The sequence below is a fragment of the Salvia hispanica genome, chromosome 1 (assembly GCF_029641045.1).
Source record: "Salvia hispanica isolate PSC_SH4W2 chromosome 1, Shi_PSC_v1, whole genome shotgun sequence".
NCBI lineage: Eukaryota > Viridiplantae > Streptophyta > Magnoliopsida > Lamiales > Lamiaceae > Salvia > Salvia hispanica.
Window position 1 is genome coordinate 22,154,584 of NC_142692.1, and position 16,889 is coordinate 22,171,472.

The 16,889-nt window shown below is 33.5% G+C and overlaps 2 protein-coding genes, 1 long non-coding RNA gene and 1 pseudogene across 5 annotated transcripts; 2 read left to right on the forward strand and 2 right to left on the reverse strand.

The window, feature by feature from the left end:
* Window positions 1–1,713: 1,713 nt before the first annotated feature.
* On the reverse strand, window positions 1,714–3,080 carry LOC125219567 (transcription factor DIVARICATA-like). Its single transcript, XM_048121578.2, has 2 exons — window positions 2,493–3,080; window positions 1,714–2,309 (listed from the first exon to the last, which is right to left on the reverse strand). Exons 1-2 carry the CDS (start codon window positions 2,855–2,857, stop codon window positions 1,928–1,930), a joined length of 747 nt encoding a protein of 248 aa, XP_047977535.2. The 5' UTR covers window positions 2,858–3,080; the 3' UTR covers window positions 1,714–1,927.
* A 6,178-nt stretch (window positions 3,081–9,258) lies between these two features.
* Window positions 9,259–10,226, forward strand: LOC148933446 (protein FAR1-RELATED SEQUENCE 5-like; annotated as a pseudogene).
* Window positions 10,227–14,222: 3,996 nt separating this feature from the next.
* On the forward strand, window positions 14,223–15,226 carry LOC125185675 (8-amino-7-oxononanoate synthase). The gene is made up of 2 exons (XM_048082252.2): window positions 14,223–14,621; window positions 14,707–15,226. The coding sequence occupies exons 1-2, from the start codon at window positions 14,295–14,297 to the stop codon at window positions 15,142–15,144; spliced, it is 765 nt and encodes a 254-aa protein (XP_047938209.2). The 5' UTR covers window positions 14,223–14,294; the 3' UTR covers window positions 15,145–15,226.
* On the reverse strand, window positions 14,513–16,678 carry LOC125185676 (uncharacterized). 3 transcript variants are annotated; one of them, XR_007170208.2, is made up of 5 exons: window positions 16,518–16,678; window positions 16,278–16,384; window positions 16,141–16,206; window positions 14,962–15,080; window positions 14,513–14,650 (listed from the first exon to the last, which is right to left on the reverse strand). It is a non-coding gene; the product is annotated as an uncharacterized LOC125185676 (long non-coding RNA). The 3 variants fall into 3 exon arrangements; XR_016134685.1 differs by having other exon boundaries at window positions 16,278–16,669; XR_016134686.1 differs by lacking the exon at window positions 16,141–16,206 and having other exon boundaries at window positions 16,278–16,643.
* Window positions 16,679–16,889: the final 211 nt, after the last annotated feature.

Below are 16,889 nucleotides of genomic sequence, written 5' to 3' on the forward strand. Positions count from 1 at the left end.
CTCCGTGTAATAGGGTACGATAAAACCATCGATTGATCAACGATTTTACTGTCCCCTGTTGTAAATGCCCTTTTGACGAGGAAAATATGCACGGGTGGGGCTTGATAAGGCTCGCCTTTTTTTATTACTAGTAAATAATTTGAAAATTTTCAAGGCGAAACTTTTGTCTTGAGATATTAACTAGGGTCTAGGAGTTCTTTACTACTAGACCAACCACACACATTCTTACTTCTTTTTATGTAATATGTGAGAGAGGAAAACTAAACTTTAAAAACTAGGTGTGATAAGCCTCGAAAGGCATCGGGATTTGAACTTTCGACCTATTGCTTGCATCAGCCTCTTTTTGTTAGCAAATTGCAATATGAATTTGTTACTCCGTTCAATGCGTATTAAATTTGAAATTTGTTGACCTAGATTCACGTCACATTCCTCATGATATAAGAACTTGTACACATAAAGATGAATTAATCACATATTTCTGACATTATATCAGTATCACATAATGTTTTTCTTCATTGAATAATGAATATAGACATTTTAGTGTAGCTGCAAGGGAATCGAATCACAGCTGTAATATGAATCAACTTTGCAGCTGCAAATTACATGAATCTCTCTCTCTCTCTCTCTTTAGCTTAGCTTGAGTGGACCAAAACATCAAATTGCATATTTATTGTTTTGTCAGGAAATTCTAAGCCTATCTGAATTTAAGCTAATTTCATTATAAAAATTTATTCTTGTGCATCTTTTTGTAGGGACAAAGAAATACTATATGCCACAAAGGATCTAGTCAGCTCAGAGCCTCAGATCATTTTCTCTCTTCTTTTGTAGAATCAATAGTGTTGCATCAATTTAACATCTTATTAGAGAAAGGTATCAGAATCAAATGAGAGCTAGAATAAAGTACACACAATATTAATGTTATTCTTTTTTTCCTATTGATTTTGGTGAGATTTGGTATAGGTCTAAATATACTTGTGATGAAGGGGGGAATATCACATCAGAATAAAGCAATAAAGTTTATTTTAGTGGTGCAACTTGCAAAAAGTTGCACCTTTGAAAAAAAGAAAACAGTGGGGTTAGTTTGTCATTTACCAAAATTCTTTGGCTAGTGGGTGGGACCTAACCAACAATTCTGCTCCCAAACAGTATATGGGAGCATGAAATCAATGTAAAAACGTGAATAATTTGATTTACGTACACCATTTAATTCTGATGAGATTCATGTTAAAGGTGATTATGTGAATGTGGTTGATCAAGATCAACTGCCATTTCCACTATAGATTAGACTTGATGAGAATCTAATAGTATTACAATAGTTTCATTCCACTAATAAAAGAAGGATCTCAACTATTTGAATATCTTAAGTTGCTTTACTTAAACACTCTGGAAAAAACTATAGGAAATAACTTCATGGGAAGATATGGTACTAGTAATAGAGAATCAAAGTAATTAAATTAATAAGTGGATAATGAATTATGCGATAAAATCAGAATATAATTCATCGGTCTCACTTTAGAAATCTCATTCAAACAAGCAAGAAAAGGGAGATACGCAGGTATCTTACAAGGCAATGTGGTAATGGAGCATCAATCTAATCCTATTAACATCGGATGCTAATATCAATTTTAGTCAATGAAACACGAACCAACAAAATGTTTATTTTATGACTAAATTAATTTTAACTTCTAATCAAGAATCAAATGCACAATCACATTAAGAGCCGGAGCAACCTTAGAACAAGCAACATCGTACATTATCAATTGGAATTCGTATGAACAATAGTAACAATAATAAAATACATACATTTGTTGAAGCCTTAAGTTTTTATTAGATGATTGTACACTAGTAGAAAAAAAAAAGAAGAAATCAAGAATCGCTTCCAAATTATATATGAAGAAGTTGCTAATTCAATACTAATCTAACAAACTCAAAGATTTGGAGTTGGATTAATGTAGAATATAGTACTATCATGAAAATGCTGGTGCCCAATGGAGGAAGACCTCAGTAGATGATAGCCACTATTTGTTGAAGAGCCAAACCCCATATGATTACTCAGCTCAGAATCATCTGTGGCTCTAACCATGCTCGGTGAATCAGCACCGTCCTTGTGCGATTTCGCTTCATCGAGATCAACGGTCGTGATGTCATGTATGCTCGATCTCCTTTTATCCTTCCCTCCCGACAACTGTCTAATAAAATACTTCTGAGCATGGCTTGCAACCTGCGTTGGAGTCCTCGTCGTCACAAAATTGCGCGAGATGTTCCTCCAATCCCCCTTCCCGTACTTGTTCAATCCCAACAAAAATTGTCTGAACATATAAAAACTTAAGACCTAAAATACCGTGCCAATTAAACACAAGCTAAATAATAAATGCTCCGTGTCCGACCACTTATCCATTAGGCTACTGATTTAATACAGTTTTGTATAAAATCAGCGGCCTAATGGTTAAGTTATTTGTCTTTTAAAAACAACGTTATAAATAAAATTGGACCTGTGTTCTTCTTCGGTCCACGGGACGCCCTTCTTGCGGTCGTGGGCTGAGGTGCTGCGTTTGGGGGGGCCGCGATCGGCCATCCACTCAAGAGTGAATGAGTTGTTGGAGTAGCCGGGAACCGGGATGAGGCCAGCTTCGATGTCGCTGACGTCCTCGACTAATTCACGGTATTGTTTAATGACGTCGGCGACAGATTTTCCCGGGATCATGGAGGCCACATTGTGCCAGCGGTCGGGGGTGTCCTTGTCGAACAATGCCAGGGCAGTCTCGAACCGCTTGTTCTCCTCCGCCGTCCATTTCGCGCCGTCTTCGAACAGCCAGTTTGATGAATTACTAATGTAGGAAGTGATTTCTCTCTTCATCTCCAATTTTCATAAAAGTAGAGAGAAGTGTGTAGACTGTAGAGAGAAAGAGAGGAGTTAGTTATGGTCGGATTAAAATTTGGGAGAATTATTGTGTTTGGTTGGAATCTGGTAACTTTTTGACACATGGGGCGGAATCTGAGAAAAAGGGGCTCAAGCTTTCCTAAATCCAAGGAGGAAAAACAAGTTCCATAAAATGTGTTTCAAATTTACTCTTTTTTGCAATTAGTGAAGAAAAAAAGAAATATGATGAAATGAAATCAGGAGGAATGATGATGAATATCGTTGGTGTTTCAAAGCTTACTTCTAATTTAGCGTTTTGATAGATGTAGAGATTTTCAGCAATAATTATGTTTATTAATACTCTCTCGTATGCAAATAGGAGTCTTATTTTTCTATTTTGATCCGCATGTGAATAGAAGTCTCGGTTCATAATTACCATAAATAAGTCACACATTCTACCAACTCATTCAATTCACATATATTATTTAAAACTAATATATACTAGTGGAACACATATTCCCCACTAACTTTCTTCCATTCACTTTTTTTAGCATTTATTAAAACTCGTGTCATAAATAAATAGGACTTCTATTCGCGAAGGGTCAAAGAGTCTGTTGTGTTTGTGAATGATTGGTTGCCCGGTTGGAATCAGCTGACTACTGCTCTTTTAGAGAGAGGGATATAAAAAATACTACTAGTAGTAGTTGTAATTTTAAGACTTCCAATAGATAAAAGGGACTTTAGATTTTACCACCTTTGAATTTAATAATATATTTTAATGCATTATTGGTAAAGTAAGAGAAAAATAAATAGAGAAAGTTTTTAAGTATTGTTAGTAGAGAATGTGTCTCATCTCATTAAATAAAAGAGAGTTTCCATAATTGAAAGTTCATATTCTTTGGGAACAGACGAAAAAGGAAATATTGCATACTCTTTAGGGACAGAAGAAGTATTAAATAGTTAAAGGCGAAAGAGAATAAAGTAAGAGAAATATAAATGAATGGAGAGAGTATTATTTTGAATTATTCTAATACTAATGTAATGTAATTTATAAAAAATAAAAATACAAACTTTAAAGTTTCTGGATTATCTATATTTAATCCATGATTTATATAGTTCACTTTTAAAAATAGAAACCTATTTCATTTATGAATTGGTTCATAAATATTCATATATATATATATAGGGATGTCAATCGGGCTAACCCGTTCGGGTTCGGGCCAGCTCACTCGGGTCACCGGGCTATTTGGGTGCGGGCCATTCGGGTTATGGATTTTTTGGGTCATAAATTTTCAGCCCTAACCCTAACCCGTCGGGTTTTGGGCTAACCCATCGGGCTATTCGGGCCTAAAAGCTTTCGAAAATAATCTCTTGTATCAAAATTTTCTTCTATAAAATGATTTTAAATTTTAGATACTTTTTTCTTTTTAGTTTATAATCATATAAAATCTTCAAATTTTCATAGTTTTCTTCAATAATACTTGAAAAGAAGCCTTTCATCTCGATCAACTACAATATAAATTAAAGTTTGTGTTCGTGTCATTATTATGACATTGTTCGTAACTAATTCTTAATGAAAATTAAAAATCATACCTTACATGAATCATTATTAAAATGATAAATATATTAAGATTTTGATGGGTTAGTTTTTAATTTTGTCTTGATTGGTTTTGGTGGTGGTACGACACTAGTGGCAGATGATGGGGCGATGCAATAATGAGTTGAGATGGAACTTGAAAGTTGATATTATGAGAAAAGTGTAGAATGAATATTGAATAAGACTAATGATCGTGTAGAATGAAGATTGAGGATTAAAAAATATAAAAAACTCCTAAAACTTAATATTTTATAATTAAAACTCACAACCCATCGGGCCGACCCGCAACCCGTTCGGGCCAACCCGTTTAACCCGCCAACCTATTCGGGCCAATCCGTTTAGCCCGTTTTGTATTCGGGTAATTAAATTACAGCCCTAACCCGCTCATATTACCAGGTTGTTCGGGCCGGCCCACGGGTTTCGGGTTGAATTGACATCACTATATATATATATATATATATATATATATATATATATTCACCGTTACTGGGAAGAAAAAATATTATGGGATGTTATTAAATTTTGTACTCTTTCTTTCTCATAAAAGATGTCATATTTGTGGGATATTTGTGGGATGATACAGAATTTTAGAAGGTTTCATTTTGTAAGTTAAGTAAAGAGAGAAAATATATTTTTATATAATAATGTGAGAAAACTTTTTCCAAAAAAGGAGAGTGACATCTTTTGTGGATAAACTAAAAAGGAAAGTGAGACATCTTTATGGGACGAAGTAACACGTTTCAAGTAAATTAACACTTTTTTAATTTTTGGAGAAAAATGCTCATAAAGCCATAAAACATACTCCTTCCATCCCGACTAAGATGACACATTTCTTAGCCAGCATGGGATTTTAGGAGCTATTAGTTAATGTGTCTAATTGGAGAGAGAAAAGATGAGTGTAAGTATTAAATAGATAGAAAAAGAAAGATGAATATTTTATTAAGAGTGAGAAAAAGTGGTTGAGTGTATTAATTGGAGAGAGAAAATTTCCAAAATAGGAAATATCATCTTATTTGGGACAAACTAAAAAGGAAAACGTGTCATCTTAAATGAGATTAGGGGGAGTAGTATTTAATACATTTTCACAATAGATTAGAGGTGGATCGGTACGGTATACCATATTGACAATGCCATACCACATACCGTACCGAAAATTGCAGTATGACAAAATATATTATTGATATCATAACGAATTTTTAGTATACCGAATTTTGTACTGATACATTACCAAATTTTTACTTTTTTAAACCGTTACCTTACCGTTACGGTACGGTATACCTTAATACCTTTATGGAAAAAAAGCTATTTTATACAAAAATTATTTAAACGTATGATTTTCGGAGATGGTTTCTTTTTTTATTCTATTATATACATAAATATATTAAATATAATATACTCCCTCCATCACAAGGAAGATGACTCATTTTTTGGGTGGCACATGATTTTATGCATCTTTATCTTGTGTGTTAAGTGGAGAGAGGAAAGTAAGAGAGAAGAAATGAAGTAGAGATAAATGTGTTTTCAATTTTAGTAATGAGTCATCTTCATTGGGACAAACAAAAAAGGAAAGTTGTTCATCTTCAATGGGACGTAGGGTGTAATATTTATATAAAATTTAAACATATACCGATTTTCAGTATGCACCAAGGATTCAGTATATCGCGGTACACCGAATCTACGGTATATACCGTTGGTTTGGTATACCACGGTATAGGTGTGCCATGTTATAGAAAAATTGATACCGTTACTGTACCAAAAGATATCGGTACCGAAACATTGCGGTATACAAAAAAATTGGCGTTTTCGATATTTTTTTGGTACGGTAAGTGCGGTATTTCAGTATTTTTCTCCACTCTTACATTAGATACCTAAATACAGTACTCCCTCTGTTCTTATACTGTAGATTCGGTATACCACGGTATAGGTATACCATGGTATAGAAAAATTGATACCGTTACCGTACCAAAGATATCGGTACCGAAAAATTGCGGTATACAAAAAAATTGGCATTTTCGATATTTTTTTTGGTACCGTAAGTGCGGTATTTCGGTATTTTTCTCCACCCTTACATTAGATACCTAAATACAGTACTCCCTCTGTTCCTTGTTAATTGAGACATTTCTTTTCAGCACGGAATTTAAGAATAATGTATTAAATGGATGGTGAATAAAGTAAAAAAAAAATAACAGAGAATAAAATAAAATAGAGAGTTATTTTTGCCAAAAATAGAAATAACTTAATTAATTTGACACTTTTCAAAATAGAAAATATACTCGATACTAGGGGTGGGGATTCGGTCGGTTCGGTTAGAACCGAACCGATAAGTCGGTTAACCGAATCCATTTTTTCCCAAATTCAAGAACCGGAACCGAACCTTTTGTCGGTTCGGTTCCTTGAGGAACCGAACTAAGTGCAATACATTCAGTTCAAAGTATATTACGAAAAATTCCTACTGTATTTCCTACCGGAAATCTGCATGACAATAGGTTAAAATTTAAATCATATTCATAGTATTCTTATTCCATAATTTTGCAAGTCAGATACGTTAGAATTTCAAAATAATTATAATCCAAAAGTAAACTATTATAGTTACAGTTCAAAACCACAATTCAACCGTGTGCATATTACATGCGTACCTATAAAGTTCGAACAGTGGCGTCGAGAGAAGAGAATGGAATCGGAGTCGTCGCCTCCTCGATGAGAGCAGGCTAGCAGCGGTGTCGAGTGAAGAGAACGGTTTTAGTGAGAGAGAGAAGGGTGAGGGAGAGAGGTGTATGCAGCTGCGATTTTACCATGTATTACGGTAGGGGTTTTAGCTTTTTACGATTTTCCATTTTACACTTCTAAATCAATGTATAAAAAATATAAAATCAAATAGTATTAAAATTAAGCGGTTATTCGGTTCTAACCTGTCGGTTCTCGGTTAGAACCGAGAACCGAGAACCGAGAATTGTGTAATCCCCCTAACCGAAACCGGACCCGGACCTTCTTTTTTTGGTTCTCGGTTAACTAAGAACCGACAAAATAAGGTTCGGTTCTCGGTTCTCGGGGTTCTCGGTTAACCGAGAACCGAGAACCGTTTTCCCAGCCCTACTCGATACTATACATTATTATAAATATTTTAGATTGTACATATATATGCTTTCGTTATAACAACATTTCATGATTTCATTCAACCTATTCTAATAGCAGTAATTAATACAGGTAACTTTTTGTGTATCTGATTTTATATATTTTATTATTAAAAGAAAAAATAGTTTTTATTATAGTTTATTATAAAAGTTTAAAACTCATTAAAAATGTGTGTTCAAAATTCAATACATGTATATTGTTGGAGAGAGATCCCCTACGATGCCAATACATACAACACTTGGTGTTGTGCAATAAAACTACGCCGTATCACCCAATTTTCGTTTCCTGAATTATGAATTATTAACTAAATTATACTCCCTTCGTTCTTAAAAATATAGTACAACTTTTGTTATTTTGGGATGTCCCTTACAAATAGGTCATTTCTATTTAAGGAAATTTTCTTTCTAATGAGGTATGTCACATTATCCACTAACAATACTCCAAGCAGCTTACTTTATCAATTGTTCATTAAAACTCGTGTTATTTCAAATGTTGTCAATTTTCTAGAGACATAGGCATTAATAAATTATGATGAATAGAAAATTAACTCCTAAAAAATCACACCTGGGATTTTATTTCTAAAACTCAATTTTCCTCTTCCTCCATTTTCAAAATATCCGAAACATTCATATTCTTTATTTTCTTTATTTCTTTCTCTCCCGCACTTCTATCACTATTTCTCCTCAATCAACAAATAGTGTTGCTAGAATTCAAGAAAGCTAGATTTTAATCTCTAAGCATGCACTCTTCAAGAACTCCCAACTATTTCGAGCTCCTGAAATTTTTGAGAACTCCTAGGTATCAACTGCCATATATTATTTGATTTTTAACTTTATTAGATGAGCAATGAGGACAAAGAATTACTCCCTCTGTTCCTTAGCAGTTGAGTCATTTTTCTATTTTGGTCCGTTCCATCATAGTAGAGTTATTTCCTTATTTAGCAAAAAGTAACATTTTTCCTTAACTTAATTTATTCTCTCTACTTTTCTCTTTTTCCTACTTTATTATCTATTCACTTAATATATTTAATAACTCTTTCTTAATCTTCATACCAAAAAGAAGTGACTCTACTACTATAGAACGGAGGGAGTAATTTCTAGACAATTATTCTATGAAATTTTGTAAAAATGGTTTATGCATATGATTCCGAATTCTTACTTGAAATACTAGCAATTCATCAATTTAAGCATGTAAATTTGGATTTGCTTCGTGTTCATGTTTTTTTAATGTATATATAATCTGTTTCAAATAAAGTAGTTTGTTGTTAATTATAGAATCATATTGTGTTTGTTTGTTTTTCAGTTTATACGATTTGTGATAATTATATCACCAGTGAATTTGAGTTTGGATTCTGATTATAAGTCTAGAGTTGGTATAGAATTTAATAGCTTAGAGAAATTTGAATGTGTAGGGAAAGTTGAATTCGGAGTAAGGCAACATTATTTTAACAAAAAAAAAAAAACTTGATAAACAACCTCCTATAAATATGTTTGTTGTAAGGAAGGTATGCGTAAAGAAGACAAAAGAGATTGCTTGGTGCTCAATTCCCGACATGAGACTCGAACAAATTGTAAACTACACTTGGGGGTCACTTATGTGAAGGGTATATAGAGTAAAGGAGTTTATGGAAGAACATAACCATCCCCTCTATCTTCCTGAGACAGTGCACATGTTATCTTCTTAATGTAACTTTACAAACGTTCAAGCACATGAGATTGATTTGGCAGATGATTTTGGAAATATGCAAAAATAAACTTTTAATTTGATGACTAGACAAGCTGGAGGAAGAGATGATATTGGTTACACTATATTGGATGTTAAGAATTATCTTCGATCTAAGACGCAAAGAAGCATGGTATATGGCGAAGCCGGTTGTCTAATGAGATACTTTTAAGATCAGTTATCTAAAAATCCATCAGTTTATCACGTGAGCCAAATGATATGGATGAACAGATAACTTATGTCTTTTGGATAAATGCAAGAATGTTGATTAATTATGAGTACTTTGGTGATGTTGTGTCAATGAATACCACATGTTGTATAAATCGTGATATTAGACCACTTGTATTCTCGGGTTTTAATCATCATAGGAAGGCCGTGATTTTCAGTGCATCACTTTTATCTGATGAAACATCAACGTCATTTAATTGGTTGTGTGAAACTTTTTTGGAGGCACATAAAATAAAAGGCTTTATACTGTCTTCACCGATCAGGATCAAGCTATGGAAAAAGCGTTGCATGAGGTAATATCAGATAAATTTCTTGGATTATGCACCTGGCATGTAATGCAAAATGGAATCAAGCACATAGAAAACCTTATGAAAGAATGATCATGTTTCTTGACATATTTTAAGAGGTGTATGTATCACTTTGAGGATGAGACTCCATCAGAGGAGGCTCAGACTACTTTATTAACTAAACTTAAACTTTGAGACAACGCATGCTTGAAACACATACAATGTGAAGGAAAAATGGGCACGCTGCTACATGAATGCCTTCATGTTTGGTATGAGAAGCACACAACTTAGTGAGAGTGTCAATTCAAGTATAAAGAATTGTCGAAGCCCAACTCCAACATTGAACAATTTTAAAAGAATTTTGAGCAAGTTATGGAGGAGAAGCGGTACAATGAACTAAAGTGTGATTCTGAGACATGCCAAAAACTATCTAGATTCAGGTTAGAGAGTTCTAATCTGTTAGGGCATCCACAATGGGCGCCCTAAAGTCCGCTCGATGCATCGGGCGTGCCTTAGGGCGCCCACTGCTGCACCACGCCCTATGCCACTTCTATCCTCCGCGCTCTATGCATCCTCCGCGGACGATGCCCCATTTTTAGCATCCTCCGACCTATCCTCCGCCCCATTGTGGGAGGGTAAGGAGGATAGTCCGGACGATGAACACATTTTCTTTTTCTTTATTTAATTTTTTTGTATTTTCTTCTATATATATCACCAATTTTTTTACTCCTTCATTTCACACCTTTCACTCCACTCTCTTCCTCATCTCAATTTCTCTCTAAGTTCAATAATGAATTCCGATGATTTTTCATATTTGCAAGCTAAAAAATAAAAAATAAAAAATAAATATTGACAATGGGATTTGCCTTTAATTTGTGGTGTTTTTATATTTATTCGTGCTCATTGATATGTTTGTAGACATAAAAAAACAAAAAAAAAAAACAAATATAAAACAGGAGTTAAAATTATAGGGCGGACTTCACTGCAGGTGGAAGGGTAGGAGGATAGAATGATGATGTGGCGGAGCATAGGGTGCCCTTTAGGGCGGACTATAGAGCGTCCCATTGTGGATGCCCTTACAACAACTCTCTAATATCTACACTTCATGCTACTTTCAAAATTTATAGGAAAAATTAGAAAATTACAAAAATTTGTAACTTTTAAGGTAGTTTACCCTTTAATAATTTCAATCAAAACAATATTATATGTTGCTCTAATTCACTATTTTCAAAATTATGGTGTGTAGTTTTTAGACAATAAATCATTTCCCCTTTTCTCAAGAAAAAGTTCATCATCATGCAATGTTATTGAGTTCATGAGACTATAAGGAATATACTAGCTAGTACTTCATGCATCTTTTTCTAAATAGAAACTTTTAAAATGACATAAATTTTATTGTAAAATTAATAAATGAAGAGGGAGAAAAAAATAGCTAAAGTAAGAAAGAGGAAGAGAAAAGATAATGGAATTAGTGTTAATTGATTATGGGGTCTAATTTTTAAAATAAAAAGTTCCAATTTAAAGAAACGAATAAAAAAAGAAAAAGAGTTTTTATTTAAAGAAATGGAGGGAGTATATGATTGAAAAGGAAGTTCTGTTCTCGTATATTAAAAAGTCGGAAATTTTATATTCTGATAGTGAAAGTATGTATAAAAAGACATTTGCATGCTTAAACAATCGAGAAAATTAACTAGAGTCTTCAATTGATAAATTAATTGATCTAATATAATTAATTTCGGTAGATGTTTTGCAGATTAGGCAGGAAAATAAAATATTTTATCTTTCAAGGTTCAACGTACTTAGCGTACGATATAGTATAAAATTGTATAGGTAATATAATATGACTATCTTGTCACAATCTCCCTACTTTTGTACATTAGAGTTTATTACGATTTTTATTATTTTGTGGGTATGTTCCAGCGCATTATTCGTTAATTTCAATTATTGGATGTAGGTGTTATACAGAATAAGTTGGAGCATTTAAAAATATGTTTTGCAGTGGCTGTTAAGTTTTTTGGGACCATCTATTGGCTGGCTTTTCAATTGAAGTCATATTTAATTCTTTCTAATTACTATTCTTTCATTCATGCTCTATATAGTACAATAAAAAGAATCGTTAAAGATATTTTTTCTACTATTATGGATGTTAATTTGTGTATCTAATTATACTATTAATACTTTATAAAATTTCTTATTATTAATGTTCAAATTAAAATTAGGAGACATAAATAGAAGTGGAAAAAAAAATGGAAATAAAGGGAGTACGATGAATATTCGTATGCATGTCAATGTCCCAGAACAAGAGCTAGAGCATGAGTCAGAGCTAAAACCTGATAGAAAATTGAGAAAAAACAGTTTGCAGCAAATTATTCTACTATGCGCATAAAACAAAAGTTAATGTAGAAATAGATAGTGGATTAGAATCCTGAAGAAACATTGGAAATGAAAAAAAGTTAACTACGCTATTTTAAAAAGTAAAACTTTCCATAAATGGAAAGATTGTATGTTTTTCCACATTTCCGAAAGTATACTCTTATAGAGTTGTTGAACTCCTATTGGTTATACTGACAACTTGACGTATATTGAATATTTATATTCCTTTAATTATATAGTACTACTATTCATCTACCAAAATGATTTTAAATTATGAGTTCTGATAAATCGATGTGGTGCATATGATTGGAGTTTACACATTTTGGTAGTTCTTCGAGCGCGGCCGGAAGAACATTTGACAACACTGATCAAGCCTTTTGATCTAGAACTCATAACTATAATTAAGCATGATTACATAATCATGTAGACATATAAATATTATTACTATCTTTGTCTTTAGCAGTTCAGATTAAATTCATCACAAATTTTAAAAAATAAGAAAAGTGAGTGCGAAAAATAACTGAATGTAAATTCACTTTTATATAATCTAACCGTCTATCCATTAAATATCTCATATTTACTTTTCTGTCCATCCATCATTAAATGTGACATTTCATATTTAATATATTTGATAAGTGGGTCTTATATTTTACTAACTCATTCTACTCATATTTTATTGTAAAATCAATAAAAGTAGAACTAATTTTCCACTAATTTTTTCTATACACCCTTCTTTATAAATCAAGTAATTTTTGTAAAACTCATGCCGATCAATTATATGATATTTAGTCATGGACGGAGGGAGTTGTAACTTGAGCCATGAAATGAGTGTTGTTAACATGTGAGAAAAGGGTTTGTTTATCCTCAAAATAAAAGTAGACGGAGATACTCAAATCAACAAAAAAAAAGAAGTGTTAACGAGTTTATAGAGAAAGGAAACCGCATATAATATCACCCCATCCCTTCTTGAAATTATACCTTGAGTTCTTGAAATTGGAAAGATTGTAAAATTAAAGCTAAAATGGATATCTTTTTTATATGTATAAGTAGAAAGCAAAATGGGAGAACCCAATAGAATAGGCCCAGTCATGCTTCAATAGTCCTAAAGGTATAATTTAATTTTTAAGGGATGAAGTTACTTCAGCAGCCCATGGTCCGAAAATAGATTGAGCCTAGTGAATCGTGCCCAACATCTCCAGCCCAAATAGCCACAATTTTGCGTAGGGAGAAGTATTTTTTTCTTTTAAATTAGAAAGAATAAAAATTATTTATACAATTATCAATCCGCACGTTATTTATGTTAATAGTAGTAATTTTTACTATTAGCTAAAACGGGGTATTCATTTCTTAACCTCACTTTATATAAAACATACGGTGACTACCACGGGGTACGATCATATCATAACTAATATTTATGTGATAACCTAATAACCCTATCATTTTATGGGTCAAAGGTATTATTTTTACTAAAAATGATATTTATACACGATAAAATGATATTTTTCCAGCATGCATAAAATGATACTTTTATTCCATAAAATGATATTCTGTTCCATAAAATGATATTTTTCGTCCATAAAATGAGGGTTATTAGGTTATCACCATAAATATGGGTTATGATATGATTACATCCCGGCTACCACGTAACTACATCTATCTATAAAAAATAATTGTACATTTTTTATTTTATACAATTAATCTAAATTAGTCTTTATCTAATTAAAATAAATTTCTCTTTCTTGTTTTTCACAATTAATACTCCAATCATTTAAATAATAAAGTTTGCATTAAAACGCCATTACTAAAATATTTTTTTATTGTATTCATTTTTATATTGTTAACCTAAATTAAAATAATTATTCTTCAGTATACGTGTATTAAGAAACGGGTATGAGAACGACGGTTGAAAAACTTCTCTATTGTGACAGTTACCTTGTACAAATCTAGGCCCAACATAATACTTCTTTTCTTTGGCTGCAATATTTAAACAAGATAATGCATTAATATTGGAAGGTCCAAAACTCTCCCCAAAGTGTTCTCTCTCTCTCTCTCTCTCTCTCTCTCTCTCTTCTTACTTTACCCAGCAATATACACTATGATTTCTCTGAAAGCAATCCAAACTGCCTTCACCCCCAACCATGGCCCCTTCCCAGGAAGAGAATCCTTGAGGAAGAGAAGGACAAGCCTCTCTCTCTGCAACTCCAAAAACTCAGATGAAGAAACTCCACCATCACAAGAAGGAGACAAGCGCAAGCAGGAACTCCTTGCCAGGATTGCAATGCTCCAAACCCAAAAGGTCCGGCTCACCGATTTCTTGGACGAAAGATCGGAATATCTAACCCAGTTTGCTGAGGAAGCCAATGCCGAAATCGACCTGATTGGAGAAAATGCCCTCAAGGAATTGGATGAAGCTGGTGCCAGGGTATTTTTCTTCTTCCCTTGTGAACTCAGCTGCATGCAGAAGTGGACTTGTTAGGAAAAATTTGATTCTTCATTTTCTTGAGCAGATAATGGGAAATATAGAGAGTCGAATGCAAGCGTTCGAGGAGTCTATGGAGCTCAACAAGGTGGAGATTGAGGAGAATGAGAAAATGGTGGAAAACTTCGAAGGCCAAATCCAGAAGGAACGAAACGAAGGGATGTTTTTCAAGAATTTAGGGGAGAAAAAACCGGTCGACATAGCACAAGCTAAGGAAGAGGCTGAAAAGATCAAGGAGGTGACCAAGAAAAGTGCTGGTTCGGTAATGAGACGGCATATATACCTTGCTCTGATGGGGTTGGTTGTTATTGGAATTGCTGATGCCTCAGTATCTTCATCGCCTGACTGGAGGAAGGTAGCATTTCTTGGAGTTATTTTGGCGGGATTGATCACTCAATTCTTCTATGAAAAGAGTATGTCATCAGAAACAGAGCAAGAGAAGAGTAAAGAATCTAAGAGTGAATGAAAATTTTCTTTTGTAAAGAATATACAAATTCCTTCACATGTATTGTGTAAATAGTGGTCTCTATTGAGTAGTTTGGTTTTCAGTTTTTCTACCCAAAAAGGGGAAAGGTGCGAACGAGCATGCCAGAAATGAAATACATAGGGGGCTAACAAAAAGAATCCAACCATGAATGTAGCATGAGTTATAACTCCAAATAAAATATAAATGTCGGAGCTGATACACCACGTTGAACTTGCTGTTGCAGTGTTGCATCAATCTAAAGTTCCATGATACAAAAATTATGATCACTGAAGCCATGTTGATGCTGTGTATTGAATTTCTACATATAGGTGGCGTTCGGTTGTCATGACTAATAATCATGAGACTATCCATCTAAGATTAAGTTGTGGGATTATTTTAGTTGGAGGGGAAGGCTATGACTAATTATCATGAGACTATCCATCTAGGATTAAGTTGAGGGGGTTAATCTTATGAACCAAACATGATACATATTTAATCATGAGATTTAGTCTTGTCAACAGAACACCCCATAAGAATGAAAAATGAATAATACTAGTAATTTGCTAAGGAAGTTCAATCAACTTTCATGTTTCATCAATAAAATTTCCAGAATCTCCAGGCTTCTAGCTTAGGGGCTAACATGAAGACTGAAACATCATACTTATCTTATAGATTTAGTTTACTTAAACCATACAACATAATCACTAATTCTCACTGAAATGTAGCATGAGTCATAACTCCAAATTAAACATTACAATTTGGGGCTGATATATCAGGCTGAACTTGCTGTTGCATCAATCTCAGGTTCCGTGATACAAAACTTATGCTCACCGAAGAGATGTTATTGTCGATGCTGTCTGTGTAGTGACGACTGACGTGTTCTACTATCAATTTTACTCAATAAAATTTCCAGGCTTCTAGCTTAAAGCATGCAACATAATGCCATGTTAAACATTAGTGACTATTTAGTGTTAGGCAAGTAAGGGTATAACAGACCTGGAGTCAACATAACTTGGTTTAATACACAATTTGTGCTCATTCCTTAGGGGAATTTATCTAACCCTGTATCAACAGTTTCTGAAAACAGTCAAACACAAGGAAGCACAGTAGATTAGGGAAAAATAAAGTGATACCATTGCTTGATAAGCAAAACAATTAAGAACACATCCTTTCTCCTCAGCAGTCTTCAATTGGATAAGGCAACATCAATTAGCCTCTCGCCTTGCCGAATTCCCTCTCCCTACAATCGATTTTGAGCAATACTAGTATTTAAAGTTTCTGAATTCGGAGATACAATCATAATCCTGAAATTCCCCTAAAACTCAGTTCATTTAAAGCTACAAACGCATTCGTCAAACTATTTTACGACTCACAGCCAAAAATTGTCCATTTTGTTGAAAATCCCCATAGCCTGCTCAAATCTTCAGCAAATAGGTCGACGATGCTGGTTATGTTGGGGATCGTAGAAATGGGGCTAGGGCATAAAAATCACTGCCTGATAAGGAAATCGGGCTAAACAGGCCCACTGGGCTGCAATAAAATTTGGGTTTTTCTCTAATTTTGTGTTTTAAATAAGTTGCGTGTTGGCGGACTTTTCTTTTTATATATGTTCTTTATTTACTAAGGAGTGGTTTGGTTTGGCATTTATGGTTTCTCAAGAAAAGGGATTGCTCTTGTTAGTGATTCCCTTTTGATGGTAAGAGAGAAATATATTTATTGTTTGGTTTGACTTCAATGTTTTCTAT